Raw genomic sequence first — 20,449 nt, forward strand, 5'->3', positions numbered from 1 at the left:
TCAGAGCCTTGGGCTCCTGGAATTCTTTTAAACGCCCCCTCTCCAGGCAGTGACTTCAAACAGTGATTTTTGCTGACGATGAATTTGCTTACTAAGAACTTAGCAGACAGCAGGAAACAGGGGAGGCAATGGCTCATTGTGAGGGAGAAGGAAAGGAAAGAGAGGCAGTTGCTAGAGAGGGCGTGCCGGGGGCAGCCTGGGAAAGAACGGAGCGGGAGCGGTGCTCATGGTTTCCCTGTTGCCAGCAGATGGGAGGCTGGAATCTCCGCTGATTCCGAAGCCAGCGCCCGGCAGAGACTCTGAGCCCAGAAATCCAGCCCGCAGTCAGGGTTCCCAGTGAAGAGTCCCTGCCAGGAACAGGCGGGTTTCTCATCAGGGAACGGACAGCGTGTTCTCCCCGTTGCTGGGTGAGCACTGGACTCTGAGTTCAGTGGCTCCCAATCTCACCTCTGCCCTTAGCAGACCGCGGCTGCCCGACTCGGAGCCTTGGCTTGTTCGCCTGGGAGGAAGCAGGCTTGGCTGGGAAGAGCACGGGCTTTGGGGTTAATTCGTGGACCTGGTTTGAACCCAGCTTCGGTGCAGGGGGTGGGCGAGCACACAGAAAACACTAGGGTGGAGCGGACCCTGAGAAGTTACTGATCTTCCAGGGCCCCGATCTTCCCACTGATGAAACGGGGCTGGGAATGCCTCTCTCAGGGCTGTCGCAAGGATCAGATGCGACCCAATACGTGTGCGGGTGTCCAGGAGATGTCCGGAGGCAGACATGGCTACCTCTGCACCGCGGTCCCCAAACACAGAAGCTGAACCCCTCCGTGGTCTCCAGGCTGGGCTCCAGGAGGCACTGCCGGGCCCCTAGAGGGACACGGGGCAGGCTGGGCCCCATGCTGGCTCCACTGGACAACCTGCTGGTCCCTGGTGTACACGCAGCGTTCCATGTGGGATTCTGTTTGAAATGAACAGTTCTGCTGCTAAATTTGAGGGGCTTTTTAAAACCTGTCATTTGGAAATAATTGCAGACTTCAAGAACTTCAAGACTAGAAATAGTGCATCACCATGGGCACATCCACCTCCCCTCGGTGGCTTATTCATCTCTTATCCCAGTTGCTTTCTCTGACAATATTTTTATCTCACCCGCCATCCGTCCTCCAGGTGGTCGCTTGACCTAATAAGGTCCTTTGTAGTGTTTCCTCCTCCAGTTCGGGATCCATCAAGGGGCAGGGGTTGTGTTTAATCTGGAACATTCCCACAGCCTTTCTTTGTCTTTTATGACCCTGGTATTTTTAGGGAATACAGGTTTGCCTCCCCACCCCCCACCTTTTTTTTTCTTTTTAACAGAAGTTCCTCATTTTGTGTTTGCCAGATGCTTCCTCCTGATTAGATGGAGCTTATGCCTTTTCAGCCAGACTGGCTCCTAAATTCTCTTCTGACTTTGACGTTCAGCATCTGAGGACCAGGCCCTCCGCCCCGGGCATTCAGCCCACACCTCCCTCCTGCCGGATGCTTCCAGCGGCTTGCTACTCAAAGTGTGGTCCGCAGACCAGAGGCCACGCTTGGAAGCCCTGGGAGCTGTTGGTGACCCCACAGAGGGCAGAACTCCAGCCTGGGTCCTGCCTGCCACCACCACTGACCCTTCCCTCCCACCCACCTGCCCCAGCCCCCTCATCTCCCGGAAGAAAGCTCCACCCATTGCTGGCGATAGTGACTGGTGGTACCCGCGTGGCCCACTGAGACAAGGACACGTAGGGCCTGCTGCCGCCAGGACCTGCTGGAGCAGTGGGAAAAGGCCTGAGTTAACTGGCCACCTTATCCAGAAAGGTAGTTGCTACTTGTGATCTTGATACCGATGAGCCAGCCTTCAAACCTAGAATGTTCTCACTCCAGAGTCTGCGCTTTTATCGCTGTCCCGAGCGCCAGCCTGGGAACAGCCCCCAAGGCTCCTGAATCCCCATCAAGTGCTTCTTCCTGTGCAGCAGGTTTAGGGGCCTCTGTCAGGCAGGGCGGGGTGGGGGGCAGCTCACGGGGACAAATGGCTGGAGATCAACTTGGCCCCCATCCTGCAGCCAGGAGCAGACTGGGTTCTGCGTGAGGTTTGGTGAGAGCAGTCAGAGCTTCTAGAATCATCGCTCCTTGTTACTTTGACAAACAGCTTATTCCCACCTCTTCAACATCTGAGACCAGACATTCAGGGCTGCCCTGCTGCTGGGGAGAAATAGGTTCGAGCCCAAGAACTCGTCCTTGAGATGGGAGGGGGTGGGAGGGAGGAGCGAATGTGGGTTCTTTCTAAAAGAACATGAAGAAGCTTCTTTTAACATAGATAAAGAGTGGGAAACATCCAAGAGGGCGGTGAAGGCAACAGGCAGCTTTTTCTGTTCCTTCGGTGGTCTGTGTAAAAACCCCGATACTGCGCTTCAGGAAATGGAACCTGGCTCCTGGCCCTGGGGGTCAGGGTGCCCAACAGCCAGGTGATTGGATGTGGTGGCCAACGGGGTGGCCCCAGAGTCCTGGAGTCCCTCAGGCCCCTCGCCAGCCACCTCCCTGGCCAAGACCACTCCGTCAGCTAGGACTCTCCCGTTGGTTCAGACGGAGGCAGAGGCTGCGGGTTGGATGGGAGGAGCGAATTGGATGGAAACCCCCGGGGCACAGAGTGCCAGGCCTGTGACATTGCCTGGAGGTGGAGAGGACAGAGAGGGAGGAGAGGCTGTGGGTTTTAAACATCTATGTTAGGGGCCGGCCCCATGGCTGAGTTCCTGCACGCTCCGCTTTGGGGCCTGGGGTTCGCCGGTTTAGATCCTGAGCGCAGACATGGCACCGCTCATCAGGCCACGCTGTGACGGCGTCCCACAGAGAGGAACTAGACTGACCTACAATTAGAACATACAACTCTGCACTGGGGCTTTGGGGAGGAAAAAAAAAAACAAGGAGGAAGATTGGCAACAGATGTTAGCTCAGGGCCAATCTTCCTCAAAAAGAAAAAATCTACATTAAAAAAGTCTAAACTGATTTCTGATGACAAAAGTCGCTAATGTTTATTGTTGAAAAAATGTTTGGTATCTTGGTGGATTTCTTTCCCGTCTTTTTGAAGTAGATATAAATAGGTAGGTCAATAGGTAATCAGTTAGAGAAACGCTTGCTACTGTAACAGATAACCCTCGTCATCTCTAACGTCGTCGCTCTGAAGAAGTGAAGCACAGGCTTGCTTCACACCCACAATAGAAATGGGGTTTGGGCCCTTTAAGGTGTTATGTTCTGAGGATTGCAAGACCTGTTACCCTCCTGTCACTCATAACAACCACGTCTGACATTCCTCACGTGCCAGTAACCCAGCAGGCGCCATGCTAACCACTTTCCATCTGTCCTGTCATTGAACCTCACAACCACCCCACGAGGTGTGGACGCTGTGGTTCTCCCCATTACACGAGGAAACTGAGGCTCAGCGAGGCCACGCGCAGCACGCCAGGGTCACACCTGAGCCGGTCAGTGGCGGACCTGGGACTCGGATCCAGGTCCCGTGCCGACCCGCCGCCTTCTCCTGCCTCTGCAGGACGTCCTGGGTCAGAGGTGAGCTCAGAGAAGCCAGGCCTCAGTCGCAGGCGGCCTCCCGCCTTCTCCGGCCGGGCTGGGACTTTTGGCTTTAGGCTCGAAGCCCATGCCTGCGTGGCTGGCTGGCTTGCGGGCGGAGCTCTCCAAAGAGGAAGCAGAGAGCTGGAGAGATTCCTCAGGGATGCGGTGTGGCTCAGAGCAGAACTGAGACTCGAGCAGCGTCTGCAGAAAGCACAGCCGACCACACAAGGGAGCGCCAGGGAGGTCAGTGGGAGGGGGTCGCCTCCTCCTGTCACGGCAGCCACAGACGGCAGGGCCTCCAACCCCTCGCCCCTCCTCCCGGGCCCCAGCTCTCTCAGTTGTGCAGCTGGGAGTTCAGACCAGACCAGGGGTTTTCAAACTGCTCCCAGGGAACTCTCTGGGGGCCACAGACCTAGCTGGGGGCTGCCTCACAGGGGCAGCCCTGCTGCCCCCACAGCGCAGAGACCAGAGAAGCCAGGTTCTGTATGGAATACCCCTTAACCAGAGGCTTCCACTGCAAAAGTAAATGTAAATGGTCCTGTTCTGGGTGCTCCCTCCTTCCTGCCATCCTGCCTTTATCAAATCATTCATTCAACAGTTCAACAAACAGTTATTGACAATTATCTCCTGATGCAACAGGAAAACCTAGTCCCTGTTTTTTTTTTTTTTTTTAAAGATTGGTACCTAAGCTAACAACTGTTGCCAATCTTCTCCTTTTTTTTTTTTTCTGCTTTATCTCCCCAAACCCCCCGTACATAGTCGTATATCTTAGTTGCAGGTCCCTCTAGTTGTGGGATGTGAGACGCCGCCTCAATGTAGCCTGACGAGCGGTGCCATGTCCGCGCCCAGGATCCGAACCCTGGGCCACCACAGCGGAGCGCGCGAACTTAACCACTCGGCCACGGAGCCAGCCCCTAGTCCCTGGTTTTGAATGTTCACCATCCAAGTGGGAAAACAGAGCATCAAATGAGTGACAGTTGTGCAGTAGAGGATATCCGTTCATTTATTTGGCAGATATGTTTATTAAACACTTAGTACAGGCCCGACTCTGTTGAGGCGTTGGATGTCACAGCGAGCACAATAAAACCCCTCCCCTCATAAAGCCTGCATTCTCGTGGAGGAAGATAGGCCATAGACAAGGAAACAGAAATCCACACTGTATCATCAGATGCTGGAACATGCTACTAGGATGAACTAGGCCAGCTAACCATCGTAGAAGAATAGGATGAGTAATGGGTCCGGGGAGTGTGAAGGAGTTTTCCATTCTGGGTTGGGAGGCCTCTCTGAGTTAACGTATAATATTTGTTTTTCCATTTTGCAATGACAGGGCCAGGGACACCCGTTATAAGGGCACTGAACCTAATCTGTGGGGAGTGGGCGTCTTTAATTAACACTTTCTGGAGGAAGGAAGTGCTTCAAGTGGAAATCCTGGTAAGAAGGGTGAGACCCAAAGCAGATAACAGTTATAGGCCTTGTGCTGCCCCAGGATTGTTGCATCAGCCACCCGCTTTCAGTAATAGTCCAGTCAACAAATTTGGAGGGGCAGTTATGATAAGATGGTAAGATGACTCTTTCCTCTTGACCACAGATCTGCAAACGACAGCCTGCAGGCCAACTCTGGCCCACCACCTGATTTTGTAAATAAAGTTTTATCGAAACAGCCACATCCATTCATCTACACAGTGTCTGTGGCTGCATTTGTTAAAACAGCTGAGTTGAATAGTTGGGATAGAGATCATGTGGCCAGTGGAACTAAAAATATTTACTATCTGGCCCTAGAAAAAATGTGCCAACTCCTCTCTTAGGAAATGCTTCCTAGAGGACAAAACCTTATATTTTAGTCCAGCCACTCATTTGATGCTCACAACGGCCCTACGTAACAGACTGAATTTTATTATTATCCCAGTTTTCAGATAAGAAGACTGAGACTCAGAGAGGGTGGCCCAGGTCAGGCAACTACTTAAGTGGAAGAGTTGGGGGCCTCCTGACCCAGTGCTCCTCGTGGATTGTGTGACCCACGTGAGCACACTTCAGCTCATTTTTACCAGAGCTCTCCCTCTCCAGAATCTCCCAGCCGACGAAACATGCATAAGGCCCCCAGCCAGCTCTTTAAAATGTGATCGGATCCCCCAGTACCTACAGATGGAAAACAGATGGGACTTTGGCAAAAAAGAAAGCAGAAATCACCAGGAAATGCAGGCTGCAGCCCAGCGGGGCTTCAGAGGCTCAGCCTGATGGACGTGATCTTCTCTGATCTATGCAAGACAGATGTTCCGATCACAGGGGAATTATTTTGCATCTGTGCCCCAGCTTCCCAGTGGCGCTGCCTGAGGCCCCACTGTGTGCCAGGCTGAGCCCTGAGCCATGGTCTCAGGGCTCCACAGAAAGGAGAACGCAGCCCCAACTGTCCCAGGGTGTCCTCTGGGAGCTGGTGCCTTAAACAGTGCTCGGAGCTTGTGTTTGTCCACAAGTAGCTGTCCGGTCAGAGAGCCCGTGTGCGCATTTCTCGCCCACGTCAGGGAGGAGAGTCCCGGGTGCTTGTCCCAGCTCCACTACTGGCCAGCTGTGGGGCTTGGAGCAAATTTCTCCAGTCTCTGAGCCTCCGTTTCCTCACAGTGAGGTTGGACTTGATGAATCCAAGGCCACTGGTGTGCCAAATCAGCTCGTACTTCTCATGGGAGCTCATCGTGTGCGTCTCTTCCCCACTCCATGTTCATGTTGGTGGCTTAAAGTCGGCCCCTGTGGATATGTTTATGCCATGGAAATTGGCCAACACCGCAAATCAGAGCTTTGTTTTCCTTCGGAGAGCGAGTTGTTAAGCATTCCCAGCACACCACTGTCTAAGGCCCATAGCGAGTCCTAGCATCCGTGACAAGGGCCCCCGCCCTGGGCAGGACAGAGTGGCCCTAGTGGGAACGCATGTGGGCTCAGTTCAGTCCACTGTCAGTGTCCTACATCCCAAGCTCTGTGCTGGGGACTCGAAAGGCAGTGACAGGGGCACAGGCTCAGAGAGGTTAAGTGTCTTCCCCAAGCTCACACAGCCTCCATCTCTGCTCTCAGGGAGCTCAAGTCTGAGCAAAGGGAAAGGCTCTGAAATAGTCCAGGCCTATAGGAGCTGGAGCAGGAACCATCCAGCTGTGCTCGAGGCTGTGAGAGAGGACAAGGAGAAGGCAGTAAAGGAAAAGTAGGGAGGGCGCCCCGGGCAGAAGGAACTGTGTGTGCAAAGGCACAGAGGAGTGAAAATGCCTGTCGAGTCAGTGCACGATTCGGCACGGTGGAATGACGTGCGTGAGTGCTGGAGGCAGACTGTTGGTCCAAGTTGGAAAGTAGAGTGTAAACACCAGTAGCTGGACCGTCCAGGCAGGCTTCACGGAGGAGGCGGAACTTGAAGGAAGAGTGTTGAAGTAGCAGGAACACGGGATTGTGGGTGAGAAAAAGCTGGATTCAAGTCCTGGTTCACCGCCCCCTAGCCACGTGACCTTAGGCAGGCAGCGTGACCCCTCTGGGACTCACTTTCCTCACCTGTAAAGTGGGCGCAGTGAACCTGCCATAGCTCGCAGAGTTGCTTTAGGAATTCATTGATGCAGTGTTTATAAATACGCTTTACATTTTTAAAGAGTCGCATAAATGTTGGTGCTGCGTGGGAGATGGATCAGGCCTGTGGAAGGCCAGAGGAGGGCTTGCCAGAGAGGGGAGTGTGGCAGAAACCTAGGGCAGGAATGCAGGTGACCTACTCTGAGGCCATCGACTAGACAGTGTGGCTGGAGGAGAGTGGGGTCAATCGTGGTGGACAGGTGTCTCTGGGCCCCACTGTGGAAGGCCTTGAATGTCAGGGTAACAGAGCTGGACTTAAGTTCTCTAGTCAGTGGGGAGCCACAGATGGTTCTTGAGAAGAGACAGCATGGTCAGAGCTGTACTCACAGGAGATGAGTCAGTGGATGCGGGGGATCAGAGGACAGAGACCCTGCCGGGAGGGTGGGCTTAGGGGAGCAGGGCTGGGGCAGCAAAGAAGCTGTCAGGGGGAGGACTCCCCTGGGGCTCTGCCTGACTGGCCACGGGGGACACAGAGCCCTGAGGAAGAGCGGGACTCCCAGGCCTGGCATCTCGGGACTGGGGGAAAGTGGGCTTCTGCAGAGAGGGGGCAGTCCCGACAAGAGCTGGTTTCCAGGAAAAGAGGAAACACACTTGGGCTTGATGTCTGATGGGGAAGGACTCCTGGGGTCACCAGAGAAGTCCCTCTGAGTGGGTCCCAGGGCAGGGGCTCAGGTCTTGCTGGGAGCTCAGCGTCGTCACTCATTCATTCGGTCACCCAGTGCCACTTCCTGCGTGCCTTTGCTCTGCCCTGCCCCATGTCCTGGGGAGATGGAGAGGATGTGCTCACGGGAAGGTGGAGGGACAGACGTGGGGATGCAGGAGGCCCCTGCGGTGAGTGGTTGAACATGGGGTGGTGGGAACCAAGGAGATGGGCCCCAGAGCCCCTCCTGAGGGGTCGGCCAAGATTCTCGAGAAGGCATGGGGAGAAGAAAAGCTGAAGGAGTGTCCCTCCCCACGGGGCACAGAGCCACAGTCGGGGTGCTTCCTTCCCCGTCTCTAAGTCCTCGAAGCTGGGGCCCGAGCTGGACCGACCCTCTGGCTGAGACAGTGAGCCCTCAAGCAGGGTCTCTCACCTTGGCCCTACAGATACTGGGGCTGAATAATTCTTTGTTACGGAGGGCCGCCCTGTGCATCAAAGGATGTTGAGCAGCATCCCTGGCCTGGATGCCAGTAGCAACTCCACCCTCGTGTGACAACCAAAAAGGGACTCCAGACATTGCCAAATGGCCCTGAAGGGCAAAACCACCCTGGCTGAGAACCGCCACTCGAAAGCAGATTAACTTGCCTGATTGTATCCTTGGTGAGTTATTAATACAATACCAAGAAAAAAGGATGTTCTTAGAGGCAGAGTAAAAATTCCATCAGCTCTGAACCAGTGCGGGAGTTACAGGTGAATTCCAGAAGGCCCGGGACTGTGTTTCACATCCCTGCTGCCAGACACGCCTCGTTCCCTAACTCGTAAATCGGGAAGAGACTCTCCTCCGTGCCAGGATTCTAATAATGAAATTATCAGGACGAGAAGCGACTCCAAGCACAGAATCAGCTTTCCCTGGGGATTCTTCAGTTGCGTCTCAGGCTCATCAAAGCTTATGGGAAGGCTTTCTCCAAAACGGACTAATTCTTCGCAGGGAGGGCACAGGAACCGTGAAACAGAGAATCAGAGCCTCGGAACACAGAGCTGGACCAAGAAGGGAAGTTCTCTTGGGTGGGCGTTTCCGTGGGAGGGGGACAAGAGCACTCCATGTCAATCATCTCACAGAATTCTCACCAGAATCTCACAGGACACCTGTGTTATCTGTGTGAGTTCACACATGACTAGAAATGCAGGCTCAGAGAGGTAAAGCAATTCGCCCACGGTCACACAGCTGGTAAGTAACGTGCTGGGACTCGCTGTGGGTCTGACTCTGCTGTTCAGTGGGGTGTTACCAAGCCCTTCACCCTATTCATTTTACAGGTGGAAAAACTGAGGCCACGTGAGGAAGCAAAACATAGATGTCAGTAATAGCTCACATTTCTTTCCATAGCACTTTATGGGTTCCAAATCACTTTCATATTCTTCTCATTTTATTTTCTCGAAACCCTGAAAGGCCTGGTTTTGCAGACGTAGAAACTGAGTGCACCCATTTTGCAGACGTAGAAACTGAGTGCGGCCAGGAAGGCAGGCCACAGGGCACGCTGTTCTCTAGAAAACCAAACGAGGATGAGTGGAAACGTGGAGGCACGCGTGTCCACCCAGAGCCTGCTGGGGCAGTGCACGTGTGCACCTCTCGGGGTGTGGCCCAGCCCCCTGTGAGGGCACCGGCCTGTGCATGCATGTGCAGTGGGAACAGAATGCCTCTGGTGGGGGGCTGCTAAAGTCAACATTGAGCTCCCACCTTTTTTCCAAGCTGTTCTGCACCCTTTCTTTTACTTGCATCTTCCTGGGCCCCACTGGAACCCAGAAAAGTCAGACCTAAGGGAGAGGGCAGTAGTAAGGGGGTCTCAGTGAGGGCATGAATGAATGAATGAATGAATGAATGAGCATGTGTGCCTGGCTGTTCTGACCCCTAACTGAGAGCGCTTTCCCTGGGATTTGTAGCTCACATTCTGTAGGAGCTGGGATATAGCTTAGACTGTGGCTAACAATCCCCTCCCCCTCGAAAGATTTCAACACAACTGAATTTGTTTCACTCTCGTGATCCAGTGCAGGCTGGTGTCCGCGAGGTCCTCAGAGGCCCAGGCTTCTTCCCTCTTGTGGCTCTACATCCCCAGGGTTTTCTCCAGCCACACGCTCCTCCCCTTTAAGCTGAATGCATCACTTCTCCTCAAATCCCATTGGCCAAAATTAGATATATGGCGGCACCTAGCTGCAAGGGAAGCTGGGAAATGCAGTCCTTCTTTCGGGTGGCCACATCCCAGCTGAAAGTCAGTTCCGTTCCTATGAAAATAGAGAGAGTGGATCACGGGGGAGGAGGAGCACCAGCCGGTAGTCTTGGGCACTCATTCTGGGTGAGAAGGAGGCCAAACAGCCGAAGAACACGAGGCCCTCCTTGGAGGGTGGTCATGACCCTGGGATCACAGTCCCTGGCATGGCCGTTGGCCTTGGGCTGGGGGGATCCTGAGGGCAGGGGCCAGCTCTGACTCACTTCTTTGTCTTCCTCTGTGCACGGCCCACACCAGTGCCCGCTCATCACAGCTGCCATTTACCAAGTACTTGCTATGTGCCAGCCGCTGTCCTGAGCACCGTCTGCAGGGCCAGACTTGGGTGAGGGCGTGAGGTTCTTGTCTCAGATGCAAAATGTAAGGGGGTGCCAAAAACTCAGTAATCAAGATAAATTTTAGGGGCCGGCCTGGTGGCATAGTGGTTAAGTTCGTACACTCCACTTCGGCAGCCCGGGGTTTGCCAGTTCGGATCCCAGGTGCGGAGCTAGCATCACTCATCAAGCCACGCTGTGGTGGCGTCCCACATAAAATGGAGGTAGACTGGCACAGACGTCAGCTCGGCGACAATCTTCCTCACACACACAAAAAAGAAACTCTGTACCTATGAATAGTCACTCCCAGTTCCCTCCTCCCCCAAGTGCCTGGCACCCACTAGTCTACTTTCTGTCTCTGCGGATTTGCTTATTCTGGACGTTTCACGTAAATGGAATCCTACGCTGGGTACAACATGGGGTCTTGGGACTGGCCTCTTTCACCGAGCTTAGTGGTTTCAAGGTTCATCGATCTCACAGCACTTATCAGCATTTGTTCCTCTTTATCACCAAATTGTGTTCCGCTGTGTGGAGAGACCACATTTCATCTCTCCGTTCACCTGCTGATGGACATCTGTGCCGTTTCCACCTTTTGGCTGTTATGGATAATGCTGCTGTGCACGTTTGTGCACAAGCCTGTATGTGAACGTATTTTCATTTCTCTTGGGTATGAGGGTGGAATTGCTGGGTCAAATGGTGAGATGAGTAATATTTTAATGCAGTATTTTGAAAAATAAAACAGTGCAAAGAAAACCTATGATGAGCAAAATATTAACATTTTAAGTAAGTCCAGGCTGCCGTCTGTTTTATGACCCTGCTTTATTGTACAATGGGAACAGTCATTTCCAGCTGTTGGCTGGTGGTTCCTGGACCCGCATGAGTCTGTGGGGGCTGACGGTGGCATGCAGACTGGCAACGCAGGGTTTACATGCAGTCATGGTTTTTATTGTGGAGTGCTGGTTAACTTTGCCACTTGGTTCAAAATATGAGAGGAGGGGCTGGCCTGGTGGCGCAGCAGTTAAGTGCACACATTCTGCTTCGGTGGCCAGGGTTTCGCCAATTTGGATTCCAGGTGCAGACATGGCACTGCTTGGCAAGCCATGCTGTGCCAGGCGTCCCACATATAAAGTAGAGGAAGATGGGCATGGATGTTAGCTCAGGGCCAGTCTTCCTCAGCAAAAAGAGGAGGATTGGCGGCAGATGTTAGCTCAGGGCTAATCTTCCTCAAAAAAAAAAATATGAGGGGATATTTCAATACGTATGTAGAGGAGCACACATTTTTCCTTTTGCCTCAGGCCCCAATATGGCTCAACGTGGTGCTGACCACCCCCATCATTTTGTTTAACCGCCTAACCTCCCTGGACCCTCATTCGCCAACCTCTCTGCCGAGGTTAGAGGAGGGAAGGAACGTCCCAGGGTCCACGGCCAGTGAAGGGGAGAGCCGAAGTTTGCACCCAGGCCTGAGGCCAGAAGCCCAGCTCTTCATGATGGTACCTCTCATAACTTCAGAATGTGTGGCCAAGGGAGTCACTTAAGCTCTCTGAACCTTAGTCTCTTCTTCAGTAAGGTGGGCAAAACAACACCTACTTTATATAATTGTTACAAGGAACAGATGTGAACGGACAAACTATGGAATTCGCTTTCCTCCCCTGGAAGTGCTTGCCCTGAGCTGCATCTTCAGGCAGTGAGATGAAAATCACCAAATGAAACTTACCCCCAAGGGTGCTGTAGGAACTTGCCAGTCAATCCCCCAAGAGAAGCCAGATGTGAAAATTTTATTTAGCCCTAGGGTTAGAAGAATAATTTGGTTCCCCCAAGAAACAGGTATGTTTTCTTCTCATGAGCAATGAGAAGAATGTTTTCCTCTTCGCTTTGGCCACCAGGAAACTCAAAGCCAAATTTGAGGCGCTAAAGGAGCGGCTGTGTGGATTCTTGTTTATTTGTGTTTTTATTTTTCCTAGGGTGTAAATTCATCCCGTAATTTGTATCTGTCCTGATGTTTACATTTTTATTTAGATGTTACTGTTTTATTATGTGTATTTCCTGATGGCCAGCTAAATCCTTTATAAAACATGTCAAGAGAAATACACTTTTTGAAAGAACCGTAAATTGTCAGGCATATATTTGGGCTCATTGTTAATTGCACCCAAGACACAAAGGGCAGCTTCCTCCTGGGACCACACCCAGGCCTGGTGACCTCCAGCTCGGTCTGGAGACCTCTGTCTGAGCTCTGCCTCCCTGTGGTCAGGGGAGGCGAGAAGGTGGGTTGGGGACCCAGCATGGCCATTCACCACCGTGCAAAGCTGCCCAGTCGAGCTTTCACTTCCCCCTGTGTACTCGCAGAGACACGCCAAGATGCCACCCGAGGGACTCCAGGCGGCTTCTGCCCCTGGCGGAATTCTTGCCCTCCAGGTTCCACCTTTGATTTTTCTGTTGCCAAATGGTCTGTCTTCAGAGCCAGCCCAGAGCCAAAGCTGGGAGGCATCTCTGAAGCCACCTTCCATCCTCCTCTCCTCTGCAAGGCATCGGCGACTGTCAGAGGCTCTGAGCCCTTGACCCTCTCCCACAACAGTAGTATCATGAGCACTTGCAGAGGTATTTACGTTTTCAAAGAAAGCCTAGGGAAAAGGCACGGCTTAACCCCAAAGAAGGAAGGTTGCATGTCGGAACTTCAGACCCCGTAGCCTCTAATGGAGGGAGGGCTTCTGTTTTGCTGGTGGAGAGGGAGATGCGTGAGTAGAAGAGTCAGGGACCCTCCCCAGAAGCCATCAGCGCCAGACGGACAGCTGCTTCTGGGCGGGTCCAAGAATAAGTGTGATGTGAACCTGACTGTCAGGCCAGCAGCCAGGGGCACCAAGGGGGAGAGCTGGGAAAGGGGAAGGTGCTGCGTCTCGCCCACCCCAGCGGAGGGCACCTTTCTCAGTTCCTTCCTCCTGAACCCCAATTGCGTCTCAGGCCTCCCTGAGAAGGCCCCGTCCCAGGAGTCATGAGAAAACAGGAAGGATCCTCTTTCAGGGGTGACCAGCCCCTGTCCAGCAAACCACTGGCCCCTTCCCCTGGGCAGGGGGCTGCTCCCAAGGAGAGCCCCGCACTCACCACCTTCTGCCTTGTTCCTCCTCCCAGGGAAGCCCTACGGGGCAGACGACTTCCTGCCCGTGCTCATGTATGTGCTGGCGCGCAGCAACCTCACAGAGATGCTCCTCGACGTGGAGTACATGATGGAGCTCATGGACCCGGCCCTGCAGCTGGGGGAGGGTGAGTCACCGCCCCAGGCCCATCTCCGGACCACCCGGACCCATCGCACATTCCCCACTCAGCCACGCCAGGGGCACTTTGGGCAGCTGAATAAGCCCCTCCTGGATGCCAGACTCCACTGAGCCCTGGGGACACAGGCTCTGTCCTGGGGGAGCTCACAGACTAGCGAGGGGGCTGGGCCACTAAAGAGACCATGTCAACGCTGCTTGACAAACGCTGGAATGGCAGGAAATACAGAGGGTATGGGAGCACCCTGTGCAGTCAGGGGAGGCTTCCTGGAGGAGGTGATGCCTGAGCTGAGCATTGAAGGACAAATAGGAGCCAGTCAGATAAACAAGGGGGAAAGGCATTCTTCGCAGAGGGAACAGCAGTTGCTGGTAACAGAAGATCAGGCTGAAGTGGCGGGCAGTGTCCATGAGAAGGAGTCTGAGCTCCTTCCCATGAGCTCAAGGACGGAAGGGAATGATGGTCAGTTCTTAGACAAGGGTGGCCCTAGGGACCCTCAGCCCTGGGCCAGGTCCTCTGTCCGTGGGAGGAGGTTGATGCTGTGGGCAAGGGGCCCTGCACTCCCCAGTGATGACGACAGGGGTGTGGTTTACTCCGCGCCTCCCTCAGTTTCCCTTCCTCTTTCCTCCTTCCTACCACTTCCTCCCACCCACTTAGCCTCCGCCACCCCTCCACCAAGGATCCCTGAGGTGCAGCCAGCCCAGAGATCAGCTCTGAGGGAGCCCCAGACTGTCCTCTGAGACATCAGCCTCGAAGGATGGAGCACTCTCAGGCCCCGAGTGTCCCCTCTGGGCATTGTGGTTCTTGAGATAGCCAACCCTCTTTGCATCTGTTTGCATGTTTAGCAGCTAGCAGTCCCTGGGGTGACAGTTTGATGTGGCTGCTTCTGGGAGTTCTTGAAAGCTCAGGGGAGTGTGTAAAACCATGATGTTTTCTGTCACATATAACTGTCACTTGTGCCCTGGGACCTCTGGAGCTGTTTTTTCTCCTCTTTATTTAAAATTTTCCAGCAGTTGGAACAACCTGTCTTCCAGAGGGTATAGGAGTTCAGTAGAAGCCAGGCTTTCTTCAGCAATGCTTATCTGCTGCCAAGTGCATCTGTCCATCCATCCATCCATCCATCCATCCAACCATCCATCCATCCATCTATCCATCCACCCAGATGTCTATCCATCCATCTACCCACCTACCTACTCACCCACCCATCCACCCATTCATTCATCCACCTACCTATTCATTCTTCTACCCTCCTACATACCCATCCATCTGTCTACCCACCCACCCCTCCATCCATCCACTCACCCATCATCTGTCCATTCTGCAGCTACTGAGCCAGCCCCTCCTGTGTACCAGGCTTGTGCCAGGCACTTGGGCTGCAGTGGAGAGCAAGACAGGCAAGGCTGGAAATCCCATGAGAAGGAATGATTGCCTCATTCTGTACCCCACACTTTGGGGCCTCCACTTCGGGCCTTCAGGGGCCTTCCTTCTTGATTTCCACCCCTTGGAAACACCACACAGCTGAGAGTGTGGACACAGGCCTCCAAGCAACACTGACCTGTCCCCTACAGGCCCCACCAGACTGAAAGGTAAAAATAGAAGGGAGTGGGAGGCCAAGAGGCTCCAGTCAGGGGGCTGTATGCAGAACTGGCCTCCTGCCCTAAACCCTGAGCACCCCATCTCCTAGGACTAGCCCCTGAGAAGTACTGCAGCCTAGCCAGTGCTCTCAGCAAGAATATTAGCTGTTGTCCTGTGGCTGCCATACATGTAACCTCTAGAGGTTAAAACTTTTACATGTCAAAAATTACCATAAATAGAATAAGATACTAACAGTAAGCCAGGGGAAAGCCTCCCCACAAATCAGCGCACCAAGGATTGATAGCCTTAATATGTAAATGACTCTTATAAATCAACAAGAAACACACTAAGACTCAACAGGTACCTGGGCAGAGGCCATGCACTCATTCATTCCACAGACATCCACTGGGCTTCTGCTTTGTGCCAGGTGACAGCAGGTCCCTTTGCTCGTGGAGTCTCATTCCAGGGGAAGGAGGAGGACATCAGACCTTAAACGGGTTAAACAAACAAGCAAACAAGATAATTTCCCATCTGATCACATCTGGTGGATGTTGAGAAGAAATGAAGTAGGCTAGCAGGATGGAGCAATGGGGCAGGACAGAGCTCAGATGACCAAGGGAGGTCCTGAGCACAGAGTGCCTTCTCTGCTTTTTTCTGTTTTCCCAATTTTCCACGGCAGGCATGTGCTGCTGATCTGCTTAGGGAGCAACCATTTCCAAATCGTGCTGAAGGACTGGCCCCGCCCCCCCAGGTGGTTGTGGGGTCTTAGAGACCACATCCGTCCGTCGTCTGTGAAAGCCCTTTGAGGGGTGGAAGCAGGGAGGGAGCCAGTGGGGCTCCACAGATGCTCGGAGCGCGGACCACTCTCCGCAGCGGTCGGCCACGCCCTGGCCACCGGGACGCCTCCTCCATCCTCAGCCTGGATCCTGTGGCCAGTCCGAGCTCCAGGCCAGGAACAGCAGCCCAGCAGGGACAGAGAAGGGACACCCTTGGCCCAACTACCGCCTCCCTATGGACCTGCACCCTCCACCCCAATCCTGCCACGGCCTCCTGGGATCCTTCTTTCTGTTCCCAAAGCCTCCACAGGGTTTGGGTGGGAAAGGTGAGGTCCTTCAGGCAGGAGAGCTGGTCTATTCTGGGCTCCGCTGAGGATTTTTGAGACAAGCCGATGTACAAATAAACACACGAAGGTCTTGAAAGTCAGTTTCTGACCCAAAGCTGCCCGAATCCGCTGCAACCTGCCCTTTTTCAGACTTAAGTAGCCAAAGCCCCCCACCCCACCTCCGGCCCCAAACGGAGATTTCTAAGGACTCCATGGGGTTTGCTGGAAGTGAAGACACAGGCAGGGTGCAGCCTCGCCATGCTGGCGCACACCGGCCTGCCAGCAGCCCTGTCCCCCACAGCAGCGGCAGACCCTGCCCGTGGCAGCTCCGAGGGCCAGAGGACAAACTGCACGCCATGCTGCACACACCGGGAGGCAGGGTGGGTGGCAGGGGTGCCTCCCTGCCCCTCTCTCTCTTCCCACTCCAGCAGGTGGGGGGAGGGCACACCACTCAGGACGGCCCAGCCTCACGGGGGTCAACCCCCGGTAGTGAGAGGACTTGGGGGGTCTCCACCCTCAAGTCTGCCAGCCCGCAGACCTCCATCTAGGAGTGTCTGGGACCAAGGGCAGAGGGACAGGGCACTGCCCCTGAGTTTCCCCGACCTCGCCCTCCTATCCTAGCTGGGTGGTAGCCCAGGGGTGCTCCGTCGCCCCTGAGGCACAGGTAGAAAGAGGGGCCTGCCAAAGCAGGAGGGGAGGCTAGCCCCTGCTGGCTGTCCCTGTCTTGGTGCTCCCTGCAGCCCAGAGACATCTGGGATGGGGTGGACCCTCGGGGGGCCCCACTCGAGAATGTCAGTTGCTCCATCCTAAGAGGAGAACTGACACAGTGTGGAGTAGACAGAGTGGGTTGGAGGCTGCATTTTGCTGCTGGTTCTGCCTCTGGTTGGCTGGAGACCTTGGGCAAGTCACTTACCCTCTCTGGCTTGGGAAAGTGGAGTTGTTGGACTAGATTTGGGGCTTTCAAACTGTCCGAGCACTCTAGTGATCTGCAGAGGTGGCGGGGGGCAGGAGGAAATGGAGCTGGGCCCTGGCTGCTCGTGTCTCACAGGTCGTACAAACAAACATTTCTGCATTCAACAAAAGCCTGCAAGCCGGATTCCGGGTCCCGGGCACTTTGGGACCTTCGTGTTCTTTCAGCTGGTTCCATGTGCTGTCATTTGGCACAGGACCAGTGACCGGGTCCCACTTTCTCTGCAGCAGGCTTATGGGGTGTGAGAGATGACGGATGTCCTGTAAGAGGCACAGGGGCCTGAACCCTGGGCTGACGGGACCTCAGCCCCCTTCTAGCCTCTCTCCGCGGCTCCCACCCCTCTGGGCAATGAAAGGGCAGACGGGAGACCAGCTGCTGGGCACCTGCCTGGAGCCAGGTCAAAATCCAAAGCTTTCCCAGAAGCACCCTCATGGGCTCCTTTGCCCACGTCCCCTCTCCACGCGGGCTGACAGCTGGCTGTTCCAGGCTAACATCTTAATAGGGGCCGTGAGCTTTTCCCATCAATGGACAACACCCTCTCCCCAGAGACCTGCACCCAAATGCACAGTGGGAGGGGTCGCCTGCCCCCTAGTGGTCCTGGCAGGCACTGCATGGCCCCAAGTGGAAGGGAAGTGGGTTCATTGTGCCGCTCCGGCTGAGCAAGAGCCAGGCTTGAGCAGGCAGGAGCAGGCCGGCAGGGCCCGGAGTTCCTACCCGTCGCCCGAGAGGGTGAGAAGTCTCCACAGCACCTCCCTGAGGTCAGCTCTCCACCACGTGTGTCTCACCGGTTCCTAAGCACATTACTCTTCACAATGTTATGGGATTTGCGGTTGAGGAAACCGAGGCACAGAGACGACAGTAACTCCCCCGAGATCACAGGGCCGGCTGCTGGCGGGCAGAGACCTCGACCCCGCTCTCTGACTCCAGTTCTGAAGGGTCTCAGTCCGCATCCCTCCATGACCAGCCGGGGAGACCTGGTCACGGGTCGGATGGGAGCATCGAGGATGCCGGCTAGAGGACAGGGATGCTTGGCAGCAAGGGCCGGAGGCGCAGAGGAGGCTCCCTGGCACACACGGGCTTGAGCTCGGCTGGAAAAGGAGACACACGAGTGGTTTACTGGGTCTTCTCTGATGAGGGACACCAAGCCGAGCTCCATGGTGGCCTTGATAGACCTGTTTCAAAAAAATGTCTCTTTCCTACACTGCTCTGAAAGTGGAGGATGCTGAGGCCATAAAGCCCTTTATCTTACCCCCGCCACCCAGCCAGGGCATGAATTTTCCCACAGTGGTTGTGGAATTTGTAAGAATATGGAGGCAGCTTCATCCAATGTAACCATTAGGGATGCTTTGGGCTTCAAAGAACTCACAATATAACTAGTAACAGCTTAAATCAGAGCGAGGGGCTGGTTAGTCTCTTGCATCAAGAACTCCTGGGCCAAGCAGTGGATAATGATGGCAGTTTTTAGCCCTGCCATCAGGAAGCCCTGGACCCAGCTCTTTCCATTGCTCTTTAGGATGTGGGCCTTTGTCCTTGTGCCTGTCACCTCTGATCACAAAACAGCTTCTGTGCCTCCAGGCTCACTTCTGCATTCCAGGCAGGAGGAAGGGGGATGGGCAAACCCCTGAGGGGATGGATCAGCTGAGTCTGTCCCTTTCTAAAGGTCTTCCTGGAAACCCCACCCATGGACTTCCACTCACATCTAAGTAGCCAAAACAGGGTCTCCTGCCCTCTACACCCAAGTTGCAAGGGAGTCTGGGAAGTGAGCATTTTCAGTTGAGTGTTACTTCCCCTCAAAAGTTATTTAGGAAGAAAGAGAAGATGGGGTTTGGCTGGGTCACTAGGAGAATCGGCCTCATGTCAAAAATCATTGTCCTGGTACCAGAAGGGCTGGAGAGAGAGGCCTGGTGAGGGGGAGGGAAGCCCCCTCGCTATGCATGCTTGCATGGATGTATGTATACACATACCCTGAGAAGTCTCCCGCCCACCGTGTCTCCCAGCCCCCCCACCCCCCACCCCCCACCCTAAAGACATCCACGAGGATCAGTTTCTTGTGTATCCTTTAAATTTTAAAACATCATTTTAAAAGTAAGCGAGAGTTCCGTACCAAAGGGGAGCCAACGACAAGCTTTGAGCCGGGCCTGACAACCCGGAGCTGGACTCGGAAGCTTGTGTGCGCTTGCGCGGGGTGAGCACGTGGCCGAAGCTCCGCAGGTGACCAGCGGCAGGTGTGCCCGGAGCAGCGCGGTGGGTGGAGCTTGGGGAGGTGGGCGGGGCGAGCGGGGGCCTGCTCCCTCCCTTTGCAGATTGGCCGAGGCGGTCCTAACTCAGCCTCCACACCCTTGTCCTCGCAGGTTCCTACTATCTGACCACCACCTACGGGGCCCTGGAACACATCAAGAACTACGACAAGATCACGGTGACCCGGCAGCTGAGCGTGGAGGTGCAGGACTCCATCCACCGCTGGGAGCGCCGGCGCACGCTCAACAAGGCCCGGGCCTCCCGCTCCTCGGTGCAGGTGACGCCCGGGGCGGAGGGTGGGACGGGGCCGGCAGGACCACGCCCCAGACACCATCCCTTCTACCTGGGGAGGCGGAGACGGCAGCTCCTGCCTGTTCCTGCCTGCCTGTGTGTGCCCAGCCCTGTGCCCACTTTGAGCCAGGGAGCCTAGAAAAGCGTCACCAGGCACTGGCGTTCTGGTTGGCCAGACAAGACGGGAATACGAGGAGTGAGATCTCTGTCCATCTTTCCTCACCACCTGCTTTGTCCTAGCGCCCCGCTGGGGCTGGAGATGTGGACCTGGGTCGTGCCAGTCCATACTTTTGGGGAGCCCACGAGCTGATCCACAGCCTTGCCCCTTGGTCTCGGGACAAATGCAGCAGTCCAAGGCCCCCCTGCCCCTAGCCTGTCCCCTCCAATCCCTCCCCACCTCTCTCTATACAAACAGTATTCAAGCCATGGATGGCTAGGCTCCTGCCTCCTCCCGCACTCCCATCATGCCCACACCGCCAGGCCGCGTTAAATCAAGCTACCCCCAATTCCCCAGACCTGCTGAGTTCTCCCTCATGCTCAGCCTCCGCCCACGCCGGTCCATCTCCCCTTCTTCACCTACTGTCACTGCTCATCCTCAGTTTCTTCCCTGACCCCCCTACCTGT

At 54.8% G+C, this 20,449-nt stretch overlaps 1 protein-coding gene across 3 annotated transcripts in view; it reads left to right on the forward strand.

Annotated features, from left to right (window-relative positions):
* RIN3 (Ras and Rab interactor 3) overlaps positions 1-20,449 on the forward strand; it is a 123,318-nt gene that overhangs the window by 98,906 nt on the left and 3,963 nt on the right. For 2 of the 3 annotated variants that reach the window (XM_070249778.1, XM_023628298.2), the window contains exons 8-9: positions 13,512-13,643; positions 19,648-19,811. In XM_070249778.1, the coding sequence (XP_070105879.1) occupies positions 13,512-13,643; positions 19,648-19,811 (296 nt within the window). Of the gene's footprint in view, positions 1-1,360; positions 3,016-13,511; positions 13,644-19,647; positions 19,812-20,449 lie in introns of those variants that run through there. The other variant, XM_070249779.1, reaches the window with a different exon arrangement.

Source organism: Equus caballus, chromosome 24 (genome assembly GCF_041296265.1).
Source record: "Equus caballus isolate H_3958 breed thoroughbred chromosome 24, TB-T2T, whole genome shotgun sequence".
Classification (NCBI taxonomy): domain Eukaryota; kingdom Metazoa; phylum Chordata; class Mammalia; order Perissodactyla; family Equidae; genus Equus; species Equus caballus.